General features: G+C 43.1%; 1 protein-coding gene across 7 annotated transcripts in view; it reads right to left on the bottom strand.

The window, feature by feature from the left end:
• The window catches only part of LOC115191878 (large neutral amino acids transporter small subunit 3), a 40599-nt gene that overhangs the window by 21918 nt on the left and 3300 nt on the right, over positions 1-15381 (bottom strand). For 2 of the 7 annotated variants that reach the window (XM_029749866.1, XM_029749867.1), the window contains 4 exons: positions 2816-2976; positions 2181-2364; positions 1858-1913; positions 1610-1686 (listed from right to left, as the gene is read on the bottom strand). In XM_029749866.1, coding sequence (XP_029605726.1) covers positions 1610-1686; positions 1858-1913; positions 2181-2364; positions 2816-2969 — 471 coding nt within the window. In that variant the 5' untranslated portion in view covers positions 2970-2976. Of the gene's footprint in view, positions 1-1609; positions 1687-1857; positions 1914-2180; positions 2365-2815; positions 2977-9288; positions 9333-15381 lie in introns of those variants that run through there. The other 5 variants (XM_029749870.1, XM_029749872.1, XM_029749868.1 and 2 more) reach the window with 4 other exon arrangements.

Raw genomic sequence — 15381 nt, 5'->3', positions numbered from 1 at the left:
GCACCTACTACCATACACCGTTCAAAGGCACTTTATTTTGTCTTACCCATTCACCCTCGGAATGGCACACACACAATCCATGTCTCAATTGTCTCAAGGCTTACAAATCATTCTTTAACCCGTCTCCTCCCCTTTATCGACACTGACTAAAGTGGGTTTAACAAGTGACATCAATAAGGGATCATAGCTTTCACCTGGATTCACCTGGTCAGTCTATGTCATGGACACAGCAGGTGTTCGGTAATGTTTTGTACACTCAGTTAGTTATATCCATTGAATCTATTTATATGGTTATAATAACCAACATAGGCTAGTCAGAATCAGATCACCTTTATTCACCAAGTACATTTACACATACTCAGGATTGTACTTGGTGATATTGTGTTGCTAGTGATAGACAACATTTAGAGAGAATACAGACGGCAGAGTTTAAACAAAGTTTACATACATTATATACAACTAGGTAGAGTGAGCATAGAGCTATAAGAGAATGAGCAGATACACAAATATACAGTGGGTATGCGGTTGACATACAGTGGGTATGCGGTTGATATACGGTTGACATACAGTGGGTATACGGTTGACATACAGTTGACATACAGTGGGTATGCGGTTGATATACAGTGGGTATGTGGTTGACATACAGTGGGTATGCGGTTGACATACTGTGGGTATGCGATTGACATATGGTTGACATACAGTGGGTATGCGGTTGACATACAGTGGGTATGCGGTTGACATACAGTGGGTATGCGGTTGACATACTGTGGGTATGCGGTTGACATACGGTTGACATACAGTGGGTATGCGGTTGATATACTGTGGGTATGCGGTTGACATACTGTGGGTATGCGGTTGACATACGATTGACATACAGTGGGTATGCGGTTGACATACAGTGAGTATGCGGTTGATATACGGTTGACATACGGTTGATATACGGTTGACATACTGTGGGTATGCAGTTGACATACGGTTGACATATGGTGGGTATACGGTTGACATACAATGGGTATGCGGTTGACATACAGTGGTTATGCGGTTGATATACAGTGGGTATGCGGTTGACATACAGTGGGTATGCGGTTGACATACAGTGGGTATGCGGTTGACATACAGTGGGTATACGGTTGACATACAGTGGGTATGCGGTTGACATACAGTGGGTATACGGTTTATATACAGTGGGTGTACACATTTACAGTATCAGTATGAATGTATCTACATGCAGAGAGATGCAAATGCAGCACAGTGCAGTTATTTTGTGTACAGTTCAGAGATGGCACCATGGAGTGCAGTCCTTTAGTCTCTATGGGCCACAGCACGGGGTAAGAAACCTTTCAGGTGCCGGGAGGTTTTGGTCATGAGTGGTGGGAGGGGCTATAGGAGGAGGGGTCATTGTAATGGCTGGAATGGGACAAATGGAACGGAGTCAAACATGTGTTTGATACAGTTACATGAATTCAATTCCAGCCATTACAATGAGCCCGTCTTTCTATAACTCCTCCCACCAGCCGCTGGTGTGTTCTGGGAACTTGGTAGCTTCGGATATTTTCGTTGTTGTGTCTATGTAGAGGAGAAGGATGATGGGTGTGTGTGCGTGTCTTACCGTGAGGGAGGTGAAGGTGAGGCAGATTCCTCCAAAGCCGTTGAAGGAGACCGCGATGAAAATGAGGGCCGAGAGTACTGGAGGAGGAAAGGGAGGAGGAGCAGAAGGAGGAAAGAGGAGACAAGAGGACAGAGTGAGTGAGATCTATGTGTGCAGTGTAATGTAATAAGCAGAAGTTGTGTTTAATGTCATTTCCTGTACATTTAGTGTTCATTTACATGTGATTTACAGTGGCTTAGGATTCTTACCTTCAGGGTTATAGGCAGCTCCAGCTATCATGGCACAAGAGAAAGCAAAACACGCACTGCAAGAGAGAGAGTTGATGATGACACTGACTGGTGAAGACAATGATGATGACGATGGTTGTGAAGATAATGATTATGGTCACAAAGATGATGAACATGATAATTGTTTAAATAATACTAATTATGACAATGCTCAATGATAATTGCGATGATGATGATGATTGTAATAATAATGACGATGATGAAGATGACAATCACAGTGTAGATGATGATGATGATTTACTATTATTATAATGATGATGACGATGATGTTTCCCGTCTTTTACCTGCCGAGGAGGCGGAGTGGGCGGGGCCCGTACTTGTCCATCAGGATACCTAGCGGCAGAGTGGCTGCACTCAGCAGGAAGGAGCCAATGGTAAAGCCCAGATTCAACATCTCTTCCTGGTCCACGCAGCTATGCCAGATACCACTGTCCCACGAACTGATGTTACTGAACACTGTCTCATTGTCTGGGAGGTTGGGGGGGTGGAGAGAGATGGAAGAGAGAGGGGGGAGAAGGAGAAGGGTAAGGAGGTGGAGAGAGAGAGGGGAGTTGAGAACTATACAAGACACAGGAAACTACATGTGCTATAGACATATATTATCTATGGACGTATACAGGGGTGAATCGCAAGTTCCACTGGAGTTGAATTGTCACTTAGTCAAGCATTGATATCAGTGGAAGTTAGGATTCACCCCACAGTATCTATGCACAGGTTTATGTATACCTGGGGTCAATTCCATTTCAATTCCAGACAATTCAGGAAGTACACTGAAATTCTCTTAAATGTTTTTCAATGAGGAACATTTTGAATTGGCATTTGGTCTTCTTTCTGAATTGACTGGAATTGAAATGGAATGGACCCCAACCCTGAAGTATACCATATCCCTGTGTGAGGGTTACCATGGACGGGGACGTACTTATGCAGAGGTGTGAGTAGAAGCCCTCGTTCTTGAGCATGATGAGTAGCGATCCCCAGCCCAGCAGCACAGCAGAGAACAGCAGGTTCTCTATGACCGCAGTCACCGCCATCCACCAGCGCCTACGATAGGCCTGGGCCAGAGAAGGAGCCATAGCTGCTCTGGGGGGAGAGAGAGAGAGAGCGAGAGAGCAAGAGGGAGAGTGAGAGAGAGCAAGAGGGCGAGAGCGAGAGAGAGCGAGAGGGAGAGAGAGCGAGAGAGCAAGAGGGAGAGTGAGAGAGAGTGAGAGGGAGAGTGAGAGAGAGCAAGAGGGAGAGAGAGAGAGCAAGAGGGAGAGTGAGAGAGAGCAAGAGGGAGAGAGAGAGAGAGAGAGCGAGAGGGAGAGTGAGCGAGAGAGCAAGAGGGAGAGTGAGAGAGAGCAAGAGGGAGAGAGAGAGAGCAAGAGGGAGAGAGAGAGAGCAAGAGGGAGAGAGAGAGAGCAAGAGGGAGAGAGAGAGAGAGAGAGCGAGCGAGAGTGGGAGAATGTGGTAAAAAGAAAAAGACAAGAGGAAGATAGAGAAGAGAGTTTAACATTTAACAATCCTTTCTTACAGAATTAAGTACCGCACACACTGTCCGTCGTGCAGAACTTCAATGTTGCATCAACAACTTCAAAGGTCTACAAAAACTAAAAATACATATCAAAGCAAGAAAGGATGTTTTTTTTTTAAAGTATGCAGCTACTTTCCTCCTCACTTTCATCTGAGCTCAGAGAGCAACAAATAGAGAGGAACAGCAATACAAATTCTCTGTGGGATACTACTACTGAGAGTGAGGTTAACCATATGACTGACTCATCATCACCACCATCATAACAACATAACTCTGGTTTCTGGAAAGATGCTGTGCTGAATGGTTTCTCTGCCAGTTCTGTTATAATCCCTGAATATGTTGAAATTGACTTTCTATAAAGCATATAGCTAAGCAAGAGGAGTATCCTAGGAACTCAGGGTTCGACGGATTACATGAAAAATAAGATTGTGGCCAGTAAAAGAGCTTAAGGTCATTTGAATGATAAATACTTCAATCGACAGATTAACAGATCCAAGAGAAATCAAATTATTTTATGAGTTGGATGACCAATTGTGCAAATACTCTGAATGTAGACTATTCTAAGTTTGCAAAAACACATAGATCTGTCTGTGAAGTAGTGCTTGAGCGATTAACCCGAAATGTTCAATTATTTGAATGCCATTGTTTTTTTGTTTTTGTTTTGTGAGCTCAATACGCACATTGCCAGTTCCTCTAGAGATTAATCAGATCAAGCCCGAATTAGGGAGTTTTAGTTTCCAACAGGCAAATATTCTACATCATTTAGCGCATCAAACCTGGTAATTAACTACAATGACCATAGTCCATTGTGCGCCTACTTGACCGATCTGTGTTTCTTTTACGCCTGCTATGTTAGAATGCGTGATTGAGAGCAGTTGCTTTGTGAGGAACTCTACCTGAAAATACATTATCTAAGTGATTGATAATTGTTATTCAGCAGTCATAGAAGTATGCCTTATTTACCTTGAAGAACTACAAAATAGTGATTTTGTCAGACAGCATAGGCAGCAGCTAGAGATGAGATGACTTGGAATGAAACAATAAAGTCGTCAAATAAACGTTTTATTATATACACAACAACTGAAATATTTTATTCAAATAATGTAACTAGATCATGGTTAATAAGTGATAAGCAGTAATGGGCAGTCTAACATCATGGGACATTTATTGATTGTTTTATTCTGTGTTGTTACAGCATTCAACCCACATAATGCACGATGCATTTAATGTTTTAAAAAAATGATCTAAACCAAAATCGAAAACCGTGATTATTTTTTGAACAATCGAACTGACCCCAAAAAGCACTAAATCGCTCAGCACTGCTGCAAAGACAGAACGGTAGATTTGAGAGTACTCATTTCCACTGTAACTAGAGGTTTAGCCGAGTAAGCAGCTGATTTGTGCTTGGGAAGTGAACAGGATGTGGCTGTGTTGACTAATTTCAAAATCCAATTCAAATGAGGGATGATTCAGTTCTCAATAAGTGGGGGTCTGATGTTTTTTGGTTTAATATTTTTTTTCCTGTGGAAAGCAACCAGGGAGAGCAAATGTTGCAGTTTTGGATTAGAAAAAAAGATTAGAAAAAAAGGGAAAGGCTTCCATTCCCACTGAAAGGTGACTTCAAAGCTGTGTGGCGCAGCACAGCTTTCAAAAACTTGCCATCTCAGTGTGTTTGAGGCAATCACTTGAAGCCCACATTTTGATATTAGATTAAGTAATCCAAAATGTAAACCGCTGTTTTTAAGAATGTAACTGTAATCAGATTACTTGTGTTTACATATTTTTTTGGTTGATTACAGTTACTTCAGTTTTGTAATCTGATTACGTAATCCTGGTTATTTATTTATACTTTTTTTTATGTTACCTTTATTTAACTAGGCAAGTCAGTTAAGAACACATTCTTATTTTCAATAACGGCCTAGGAACGGTGGGTTAACTGCCTTGTTCAGGGGCAGAACAACAGATTTTTACCTTGTCAGCTCAGGGATTCGATCTTGCAACCTTCCGGTTACTAGTCCAATGCTCTAACCACCTGCCTTACATTGCACTCTACGAGGAGCCTGCGTGGCAGGCTGACTACCTGTTACGCGAGTGCAGCAAGAAGCCAAGGTAAGTTGCTAGCTAGCATTAAACTTATCTTATAAAAAACAATCAACCTTAACATAATCACTAGTTAACTACACATGGTTGATGATATTACTAGTTTATCTAGCGTGTCCTGCATTGCATATAATCGATGCGGTGCCTGTAAATTTCTCATCGAATCACAGCCTACTTCTCCAAACGGGTGATGGTTTAACAAGCGCATTCGCAAAAAAAGCACTGTCGTTGCACCAATGTGTACCTAACCATAAACATCAATGCCTTTCTTTAAAATCAATACACAAGTATATATTTTTAAACCTGCATATTTAGTTAATATAGCCTGCTAACATGACTTTCTTTTAACTAGGGAAATTGTGTCACTTCTCTTATGTTCTGTGCAAGCAGTCAGGGTATATGCAGCAGCTTGGGCTGCCTGGCTCATTGCAAACTGTGTGAAGACCATTTATTCCTAACAAAGACCGTAATTAATTTTCCAGAATTGTACATAATGATGACATAGCATTGAAGGTTGTACAATGTAACAGCAATATTTAGACTTTTGGATGTCACCCGTTAGATAAAATACGGAACGTTTCCGTATTTCACTGAAAGAATAAATGTTTCACGCCCTGACCTGAGAGAGAGGGTTTGTTTCTCTATGTTGTTAGGTCAGGGTGTGGGGTGGGCATTCTATATTTTGTATTTCTATGTTTTGGGCCGAGTATGGTTCCTAATCAGAGGCAGCTGTCTATCGTTGTCTCTGATTAGGAATCATACTTAGGCAGCCTTTTCCCCACCTGTGTTTTGTGGGATCTTGTGTTTGTGTAGCTGCCTGTGAGCAGCACAGAACATCATGCTTCGTTTTTGTCTGTATTGTTTTGGTGAGTTTCATATTTATTAAACATGTGGAACTCTAAGTACGCTGCGCCTTGGTCTACTCCTTTAGACAATTGTGACAAAATGTTTTGTTTTCGAAATGATAGTTTCCGGATTTGACCATATTAATGACCTAAGGCTCGTATTTCTGTGTTATGTTATAATTAAGTCTATGATTTGATATTTGATAGAGCAGTCTGACTGAGTGGCGGTAGGCAGCGGCAGGCTCGTAAGCATTCATTCAAACAGCACTTTTGTGCGTTTGCCAGCAGCTCTTCGTTGTGCTTCAAGCATTGAGCTGTTCATGACTTCAAGCCTATCAACTTCCAAGATTAGGCTGGTGTAACCGATGTGAAATGGTTGGCTAGTTAGTGGGGTGTGCGCTAATAGCGTTTCAATCGGTAACGGCACTCGCTCTGAGACCTTAAAGTAGTTGTTCCCCTTGCTCTGCAAGGGCTGTGGCATTTGTGGCGCAATGGATAACGATGCTTCGAGGGTGGCTGTTGTCGATGTGTTCCTGGTTTGAGCCCAGGTAGGAGCGAGGAGAGGGACGGAAGCTATACTGTTTCACTGGCAATACCAAAGTGCCTATAAGAACATCCAATAGTCAAAGGTATATGAAATACAAATGGTATAGAGATAAATAGTCCTATAATAACTACAACCTTAAACTTCTTACCTGGGAATATTGAAGACTCATGTTAAAAGGAACCACCAGCTTTCATATGTTCTCATGTTCTGAGCAAGGAACTTAAACGTTAGCTTTTTTGCATGGCAAATATTAGAATTTTACTTCTCCAACACTTTGTTTTTGCATTATTTAAACCAAATTGAACATGTTTCATTATTTGAGGCTAAATTGATTTTATTGATGTATTAAGTTAAAATAAGTGTTCATTCAGTATTGTTGTAATTGTCTTTTATAAATATGATTTATTATTTTTAAATCTGCCGATTTAATCGGTATCAGCTTTTTTTGGTCCTCCAATAATCGGTGTTGAAAAAAATCATAATCGGCCGACCTCTAGTTCGTACCTAATTCTGACCGTTCACTAACTGCTTGGGAAAAAAAACGGACAGTTTCCCTGTTAGTGTAGGTGGATCTACCTGCCATGAGGGAGAGAGGAATAAGGGATTGGTGTAAAGACGAATTAGAGGACAAAGGAGCTGAATGGTGAGTAGAGTAGTGACCCCTGAATTGACCTTATTGCTGTGTGTGTCTGACCTCACGCTGTGGACCTATCAGGTATCAGACAGCTGGGACTGACACGAACACACACCCTGTTATTTGCACGTGCCTATGGCACACACAGCCTGAGCTAGTGAGTAAGGGTTTAGACTTGTAAAATGTGCCTTGTAAAAAAAAAAAAAAAAAAAAAAATTAATTGTAGTGAGATTTTCCTCCTGGGTATAACTCACAAATATGCATGAAGTCTGTATGCATTAGAAAGTGGTTGTCAGATGTACAGTACCAGTCAAAAGTTTGGACACACCTACTCATTCAATGGTTTCTTTATTTTTACTATTTTATACATTGTAGAATAATAGTGAATACATCAACTATGAAATAACACATATCGAATCATGTAGTAACCAAAAAAGTGTTAAACAAATCAAAATATATTTGAGATTCTACAAAGTAGCCACCCTTTGCCTTGATGACAGTTGCATTGTGACAAGGTAGGGGTGGTATACAGAAAATAGCCCTATTTGGTAAAATACCAAGTCCATATTATGGCAAGAACAGCTCAAATAAGCAAAGATACATTTCAGGACTTTAAGACATGAAGGTCAGTCAATCCGGAACATTTTTAGAACTTTGAAAGTTTCTTCAAGTGCAGTCGCAAAAACCATCAAGCGCTGTCTCTCATGAGGACCGCCACAGGAAAGGAAAACCCAGAGTTACCTCTGCTGCAGAGGATGAGTTCATTAGTTACCAGCCTCAGAAATTGCAGGCCAAATAAATGCTTCACAGATTTCAAGTAACAGACCTCTGAACAGTTGATGTTGAGATGAGACTGCATGAATCAGGCCTTGATGGTTGAATTGCTGCAAACAAACCACTACTAAAGGACATCAAAAAGAAGAGACTTGCTTGGGCCAAGAAACACGAGCAATGGACATTGGACAGGTGGAAATCTGTCCTTTGGTCTGATGAGTCCAAATTTGAGGTTCCAACTGCCATGTCTTTGTGAGATGCCGAGTCAGTGAACAGAAGATCTCCGCATGTGTGGTTCCCACTGTGAAGCATGGATAAGGAGGTGTGATGGTGTAGGGGTGCTTTGCTGGTGACACTGTCAGTAATTTATTTAGAATTCAAGGCACACTTAACCAGCATGGCTACCACTGCAGCGATATGCCATCCCATCTGGTTTGAGCTTAGTGGGACTATCATTTGTTTTCAACAAGAAAATGACCCAACACACCTCCAGGCTGTGTAACGGCTATCTGAACAAGGAGAGTAATGGAGTACTGCATCAGATGACCTGGCCACCATAATCACCTGACCTCAACCCAATTGAGATGGTTTGGGATGAGTTGGACCACAGAGTAAGGAAAAGCAGCCAACAATTGCTTAGCATATGTTGGAAAAGCATTCCAGGTAAAGCTGGTTGAGAGAATGCCAAGAGTGTGCAAAGCTGTCATCAAGGCAAAGGGTGGCTACTTTGAAGAATCTAAAATCTAAAATATATTTTGATTTGTTTAACACTCTTTTGGTTACTAAATGATTCCATGTGTGTTATTTCATAGTTTTGATGTCTTCACTATTATTCTACAATGTATAAAATAGTAAAAATAAAGAGAACCCTTGAATGAGTAGGTATGTCCAAACGTTTGACTGGTACTGTAAGTGTGAATACGTGCCAGTCTATCTGTGACTGTGTGTGTAGGTAAAGCAGGTTTGACTGAGGGTCTATTACCTCTCTTGAACACGTGCCTGCAGCCAGACTGGGACTCCTGCCTGCTGGGGACAAAAATAGCTGCAGTGGTCACAGACCTAGTGACACTTAACTACACTAGTACACTACATGGGAACACATCTATGTTGCACAGAATACCTGGTTATTACAATGGCTGGAGAAATGTTTAAAGGGAACTCTTTTTCAACATCAAATTGGTCATCCCTAGCACCACCCCAACATCAACATTTGAAAACGGCGGGTTTCTATGTTTGTAGATATGTTTTTTCTGATGACATCGGGTGTGAATCGTGAATTTAACCAACTATTAGGTTACTTACTACCACATCTACATGACATAAGGATCTTGTACCTGGAACGTGCTCATACTGAACCCAAACATTGGAGTGTGTTAGACTTTGACCTCTAACCCCTGACCTCTCTGCTCCTTATGACACAAATGTATGATGAAGTATCGAAGATGACCTTTCTGAACCCTCCAATTTAATTTAGGCGAGTATTAAGCAGACGGCTCGGTTCCACGAGGGGGCAAAAGAGGGCTTAGCCCACCAAAAGAGGGCTTAGCCCACAGGGGGCGGTGTTGCAGTCTACTGCAGAGATAGCCTGCAGAGTTCTGTCCTACTATCCAGGTCTGTACCCAAACAATTTGAACTTCTACTTTAAAAAAATCTCTCTCTCTAAAAACAAGTCTCTCACCTTTGCCGCCTGCTATAGACCACCCTCGGCCCCCAGCTGTGCTCTGGACACCATATGTGAACTGATTGCCCCCCATCTATCTTCAGAGCTCGTGCTACTAGGTGACCTGGGACATGCTTAACACCCCAGCCATCCTACAATCCAAGCTTGACGCCCTCAATCTCACACAAACTATTAATGAACCCACCAGGTACCACCCCAAAGCCGTAAACACTGGCACCCGTATAGATATCATCCTAACCAATTTGCCCTCTAAATACACCTCTGCTGTTTTCAACCAAGATCTCAGAGATCACTGCCTCATTGCCTGCATCCGTAATTGGTCTACGGTCAAACGACCTCCACTCATCACTGTCAAACGCTCCCTGAAACATTTCAGTGAGCAGGCCTTTCTAATCGACCTGGCCCTGGTATCCTGGAAGGATATTGACCTCATCCCGTCAGTAAAGGATGCCTGGTTATTTTTTTTTAAATGCCTTCCTCACCATCTTAACCAACACAAAAACATCCTATGGCGTTCTGCATTAGCATCAAACAGCCCCCGTGATATGCAACTTTTCAGGGAAGTTAGAAACCAATATACACAGGCAGTTAGAAAAGCCAAGGCTAGCTTTTTCAAGCAGAAATTTGCTTCCTGCAACACAAATTCAAAAAGGTTCTGGGACATTGTAAAGTCCATGGAGAATAAGAACACCTCCTCCCAACTGCCCACTGCACTGAGGATAGGAAACTCTGTCACCACCGATAAACCCACTATAATTGAGAATTTCAATAAGCATTTTTCTACGGCTGGCCATGCTTTCCACCTGGCTACCCCTACTGCAGTCAACAGCACTGCACCCCCCACAGCTACTCGCCCAAGCCTTCCCCATTTCTCCTTCTCCCAAATCCATTCAGCTGATGTTCTGAAAGAGCTGCAAAATCTGGACCCCTACAAATCAGCCGGGCTAGACAATCTGGACCCTTTCTTTCTAAAATTATCTGCCGAAATTATTGCAACCCCTATTAATAGCCTGTTCAACCTCTCTTTCGTGTCGTCTGAGATTCCCATAGATTGGAAAGCAGCTGCTGTCATCTCCCTCTTCAAAGGAGGGGACACTCTTGACCCAAATTGCTATAGACCTATATCCATCCTACCCTGCCTTTCTAAGGTCTTCGAAAGCCAAGTCAACAGATTACCGACCATTTCGAATCCCACCGCACCTTCTCCGCTATGCAATTTGGTTTCAGAGCTGGTCATGGGTGCACCTCAGCCTCGCTCAAGGTCCTAAACGATATCGTAACCGCAATCAATAAGAAACAATACTGTGCTGCCGTTTTTCATTGACCTGGCCAAAGCTTTCAACTCTGTCAATCACCACATCCTCATCGGCAGACTCAATAGCCTTGGTTTCTCTAATGATTGCATCGCCTGGTTCACCAACTACTTCTCTGATAGAGTTCAGTGTGTCAAATCGGAGGGCCTGTTGTCCGGACCTCTGGCAGTCTCTATGGGGGTGCCACAGGGTTCAATTCTTGGGCCAACTCTTTTCTCTGTATACATCAATGATGTCGCTCTTGCTGCTGGTGAGTCTCTGATCCACCTCTACGCAGACGACACCGTTCTGTATACTTCTGGCCCTTCTTTGGACACTGTGTTAACAACCCTCCAGACGAGCTTCAATGCCATACAACTCTCCTTCCGTGGCCTCCAACTGCTCCTAAATACAAGTAAAACTAAATGCATGCTCTTCAACCGATCGCTGCCTGCACCTGCCCGCCTGTCCTGATTCACTACTCTGGACGGTTCTGACTTAGAATATGTGGACAACTACAAATACCTAGGTGTCTGGTTAGACTGTAAATTCTCCTTCCAGACTCACATCAAACATCTCCAATCCAAAGTTAAATAAAGAATTTGCTTCCTATTTCGCAACAAAGCATCCTTCACTCATGCTGCCAAACATACCCTCGTAAAACTGACCATCCTACCGATCCTCGACTTTGGCGATGTCATTTACAAAATAGCCTCCAATACCCTACTCAACAAACTGGATGCAGTCTATCACAGTGCCATCCGTTTTGTCACCAAAGCCCCATATACTACCCACCACTGCGACCTGTATGCTCTCGTTGGCTAGCCTTCGCTTCATAATCATCGCCAAACCCACTGGCTCCAGGTCATCTACAAGACCCTGCTAGGTAAAGTCCCCCTTTATCTCCGCTCACTGGTCACCATAGCAGCACCCACCTGTAGCACGCGCTCCAGCAGGTATATCCCTCTGGTCACCCCCAAAGCCAATTCCTCCTTTGGCCGTCTCTCTTTCCAGTTCTCTGCTGCCAATGACTGGAACGAACTACAAAAATCTCTGAAACTGGAAACACTTATCTCCCTCACTAGCTTTAAGCACCAGCTGTCAGAGCAGCTCACAGATCACTGCACCTGTACATAGCCCATCTATAATTTAGCCCAAACAACTACCTCTTCCCCTACTGTATTTATTTATTTTATTTTGCTCCTTTGCACCCCATTATCTCTATTTCTACTTTGCACTTTCTTCTACTACAAATCTACCATTCCAGTGTTTTACTTGCTTTATTGTATTTACTTTGCCACCATGGACTTTTTTGCCTTTACTTCCCTTATCTCACCTCATTTGCTCACATTGTACATACTTATTTTTCTACTGTATTATTGACTGTATATTTGTTTTACTTCATGTGTAACTCTGTGTTGTTGTATGTTGTCGAACTGCTTTGCTTTATCTTGGCCAGGTCGCAATTGTAAATGAGAACTTGTTCTCAACTTGCCTACCTGGTTAAATAAAGGTGAAATAAATCAATTCTAAGCCAAACTGCTTGCTTTTCAGTATTTTAGTTTGCACGCATGAATAACTAGGCTACTACTTTCAGCATTTAGTTGGCCTTATTTTGGTAAGACAGCAGTGTGTACAGCTGCATTCACATAGTGTTATACACCTATTACAAACAGCCTATCTATCTTGTAGCCTATATTCATTACCAAAATGACCCTGCTTTAGTGCTGCTACAGCGCAGCGGAGATCGGCTACTTTTAAAAGCACTCAATCAATGGTCTTGGCGTCTCGGCATTTGAACTTTATGTTTAGTGAATTCAATATAATTCCAATGCAAGAACCCACCAAAATTGCCCCCTCACTGATTTCAACTACCCCCTTAGTCATTTTATCCTGGCGCCGGGTCTGAAGTGATGACCCCCTCTGAAGAATCCCCCTCCCCTGTTCATTTTGGTTAAACTCTCTCCCCTTACTATCTCTTTCATCTGTCTGTGTCTCATTCTTTGCACTCCGATGCCCCCCCCCCTCCCCCGCAGAACAAATAAAGTTGTATCTCAACCTTGAAAGGGCCAGACAGAGGATGGGCCCCAATGGCACCCAACTCCCTTTATAGTGCACTATAGGAATAGGGTGCCCATTTGGGACACATCCAGAGAGACAGCACCTGTCACACAAGTCCTGTCCACAATGACTGACGGACTGACTGGCTGGTTAGTTGTGTTATGCTCGCTATGATGACAATCACCAACAGGATGTCACTTCCAACCATCATTCACATTGAGACAGCAGGCAGGCAGCCTTGCGGTTAAGCGCGTTGGGCCACTAACCGAAACGTCGCTGGTTCGTATCCCCGAGCCAGCTAGGTGAAAAATCTGTCGATGTGCCCTTGCGCAAGGTACTTAACTCTAGTTGCTCTGGATAGGAGTGTCAGCTAAATGACAAAACTGGGAGATGTGGCTTGATGGTCATAATTTCAACAGGGCTTGAAATGGGAGCAAGTACAATTTATATTAGGTTCTGCTGTAAAATGGCACCGGAGCAGAAGGCAGACAGACGTTATACATGCCTCCAAACAATTGTTTTTTTTGTACATTATCTGCGTTGTTTAACTAGTTTTTTTTACTATTTTTGTATATAATGTTGCTGCTACCGTCTCTTATGACCGAAAATAAATTCTAGACATCAGGACTGCGATTACTCATGACGGACTAGCAGAATCCTTTCACGACTCTGACGAGCCCGAGGCGGAGGATATACGGCTCCCTCGGGAACAGGCCCCGACCCCAGTGATCTGCGTGAAGAGGAGGCAGAAAAAGATAGGCCGGAGGGCAGGCTGCCTTCTGAGGAGTAGGAGGCGATCGAATAAGCCCCCACTCCCCGCAATTCTGCTCACAAACATGCAATCTTTGGACAATAAAATGGACGAGTTATTGGGAAGATTAAACTACCAATGGGACATTAACTGTAACATCTTATACTTCATGGAGTCGTGGCTGAACGACGACAATATCAACATACAGCTGGCTGGCAGGATAGAACAGCGGCGTCTGGTAAGACAAGGGGTGGCGATCAATGTATTTTTGTAAACAACAGCTGGTGCACGATATCTGAGGACGTCTCGAGCCATTGCTCGCCTAAGGTAGAGTTTCTCATGATAAGCTGCAGACCACATTACCTACTGAGAGAGTTCTCATCTATATTCTTTGTAGTTGTTTACATACCACCACAGTCAGAGGCTGGCACTAAGATAGCATTGAATGAGCTGTATTCCGCCATAAGCAAACAATAAAAACACTCACCCAGAGGAGACGCTCCTAGTAGCCGGGGACTTTAATGCAGGGAAACTTAAATCTGTTTTACCTCATTTCTATCAACATGTTAAATGTGCAACAAGAGGGAAAAGACCTCCGGACCACCTATACTCCACATACAGACATGCATACAAAGCCCTCCCACCATTTGGCAAATCTGGCCATAATTCTATCTTCCTGCTTACAAGCAAAACTTAAAGCACGAAGCACCAGTGACTAGATCAATAAAAAAGTGGTCAGACGAAGCAGATGCTAAGCTACAGGACTGTTTTGCTAGCACAGACTGGAATATGTTCTGGGGTTCCTCCAATGGCATTGAGGAGTACACCACATCTGTCATTGGCTTCATTAATAAGTGCATCGATGACGCGTCCCCACAGTGACCGTACGTACATACCCCAACTAGAAACTATGGATTACAGGCAGCATCCACACTGAGCTAAAGGCTAGAGCTGCCGCTTTCAAGGAGCGGGAAGCTTATAAGAACCCGGAAGCTTATAAGAAATCCTGCAATGCCCTCCTACGAACCATCAAACAGGAAAAGCGTCAATACAGGACTAAGATCGAATCGTACTACACCGGCTCTGATGCTCGTCGGATGTGGCAAGGCCTGCAAACCATTACAGACTACAAAGGGAAGCACAGCCGAGAGCTGCCCAGTGACACGAGCCTAGCGGACGAGCTAAACTACTTCTATGCTCACTTCGAGGCAAGTAACACTGAAACATGCATGAGAGCACCAGCTGTACCGGAAGACTGTGTGATCACGCTCTCCGCAGCTGATGTGGGTA

The sequence above is a fragment of the Salmo trutta genome, chromosome 4 (genome assembly GCF_901001165.1).
Source record: "Salmo trutta chromosome 4, fSalTru1.1, whole genome shotgun sequence".
NCBI lineage: Eukaryota > Metazoa > Chordata > Actinopteri > Salmoniformes > Salmonidae > Salmo > Salmo trutta.
Note: the sequence above shows the minus strand (reverse complement) of the source record. Positions and strands in the feature narration are given on the sequence as shown.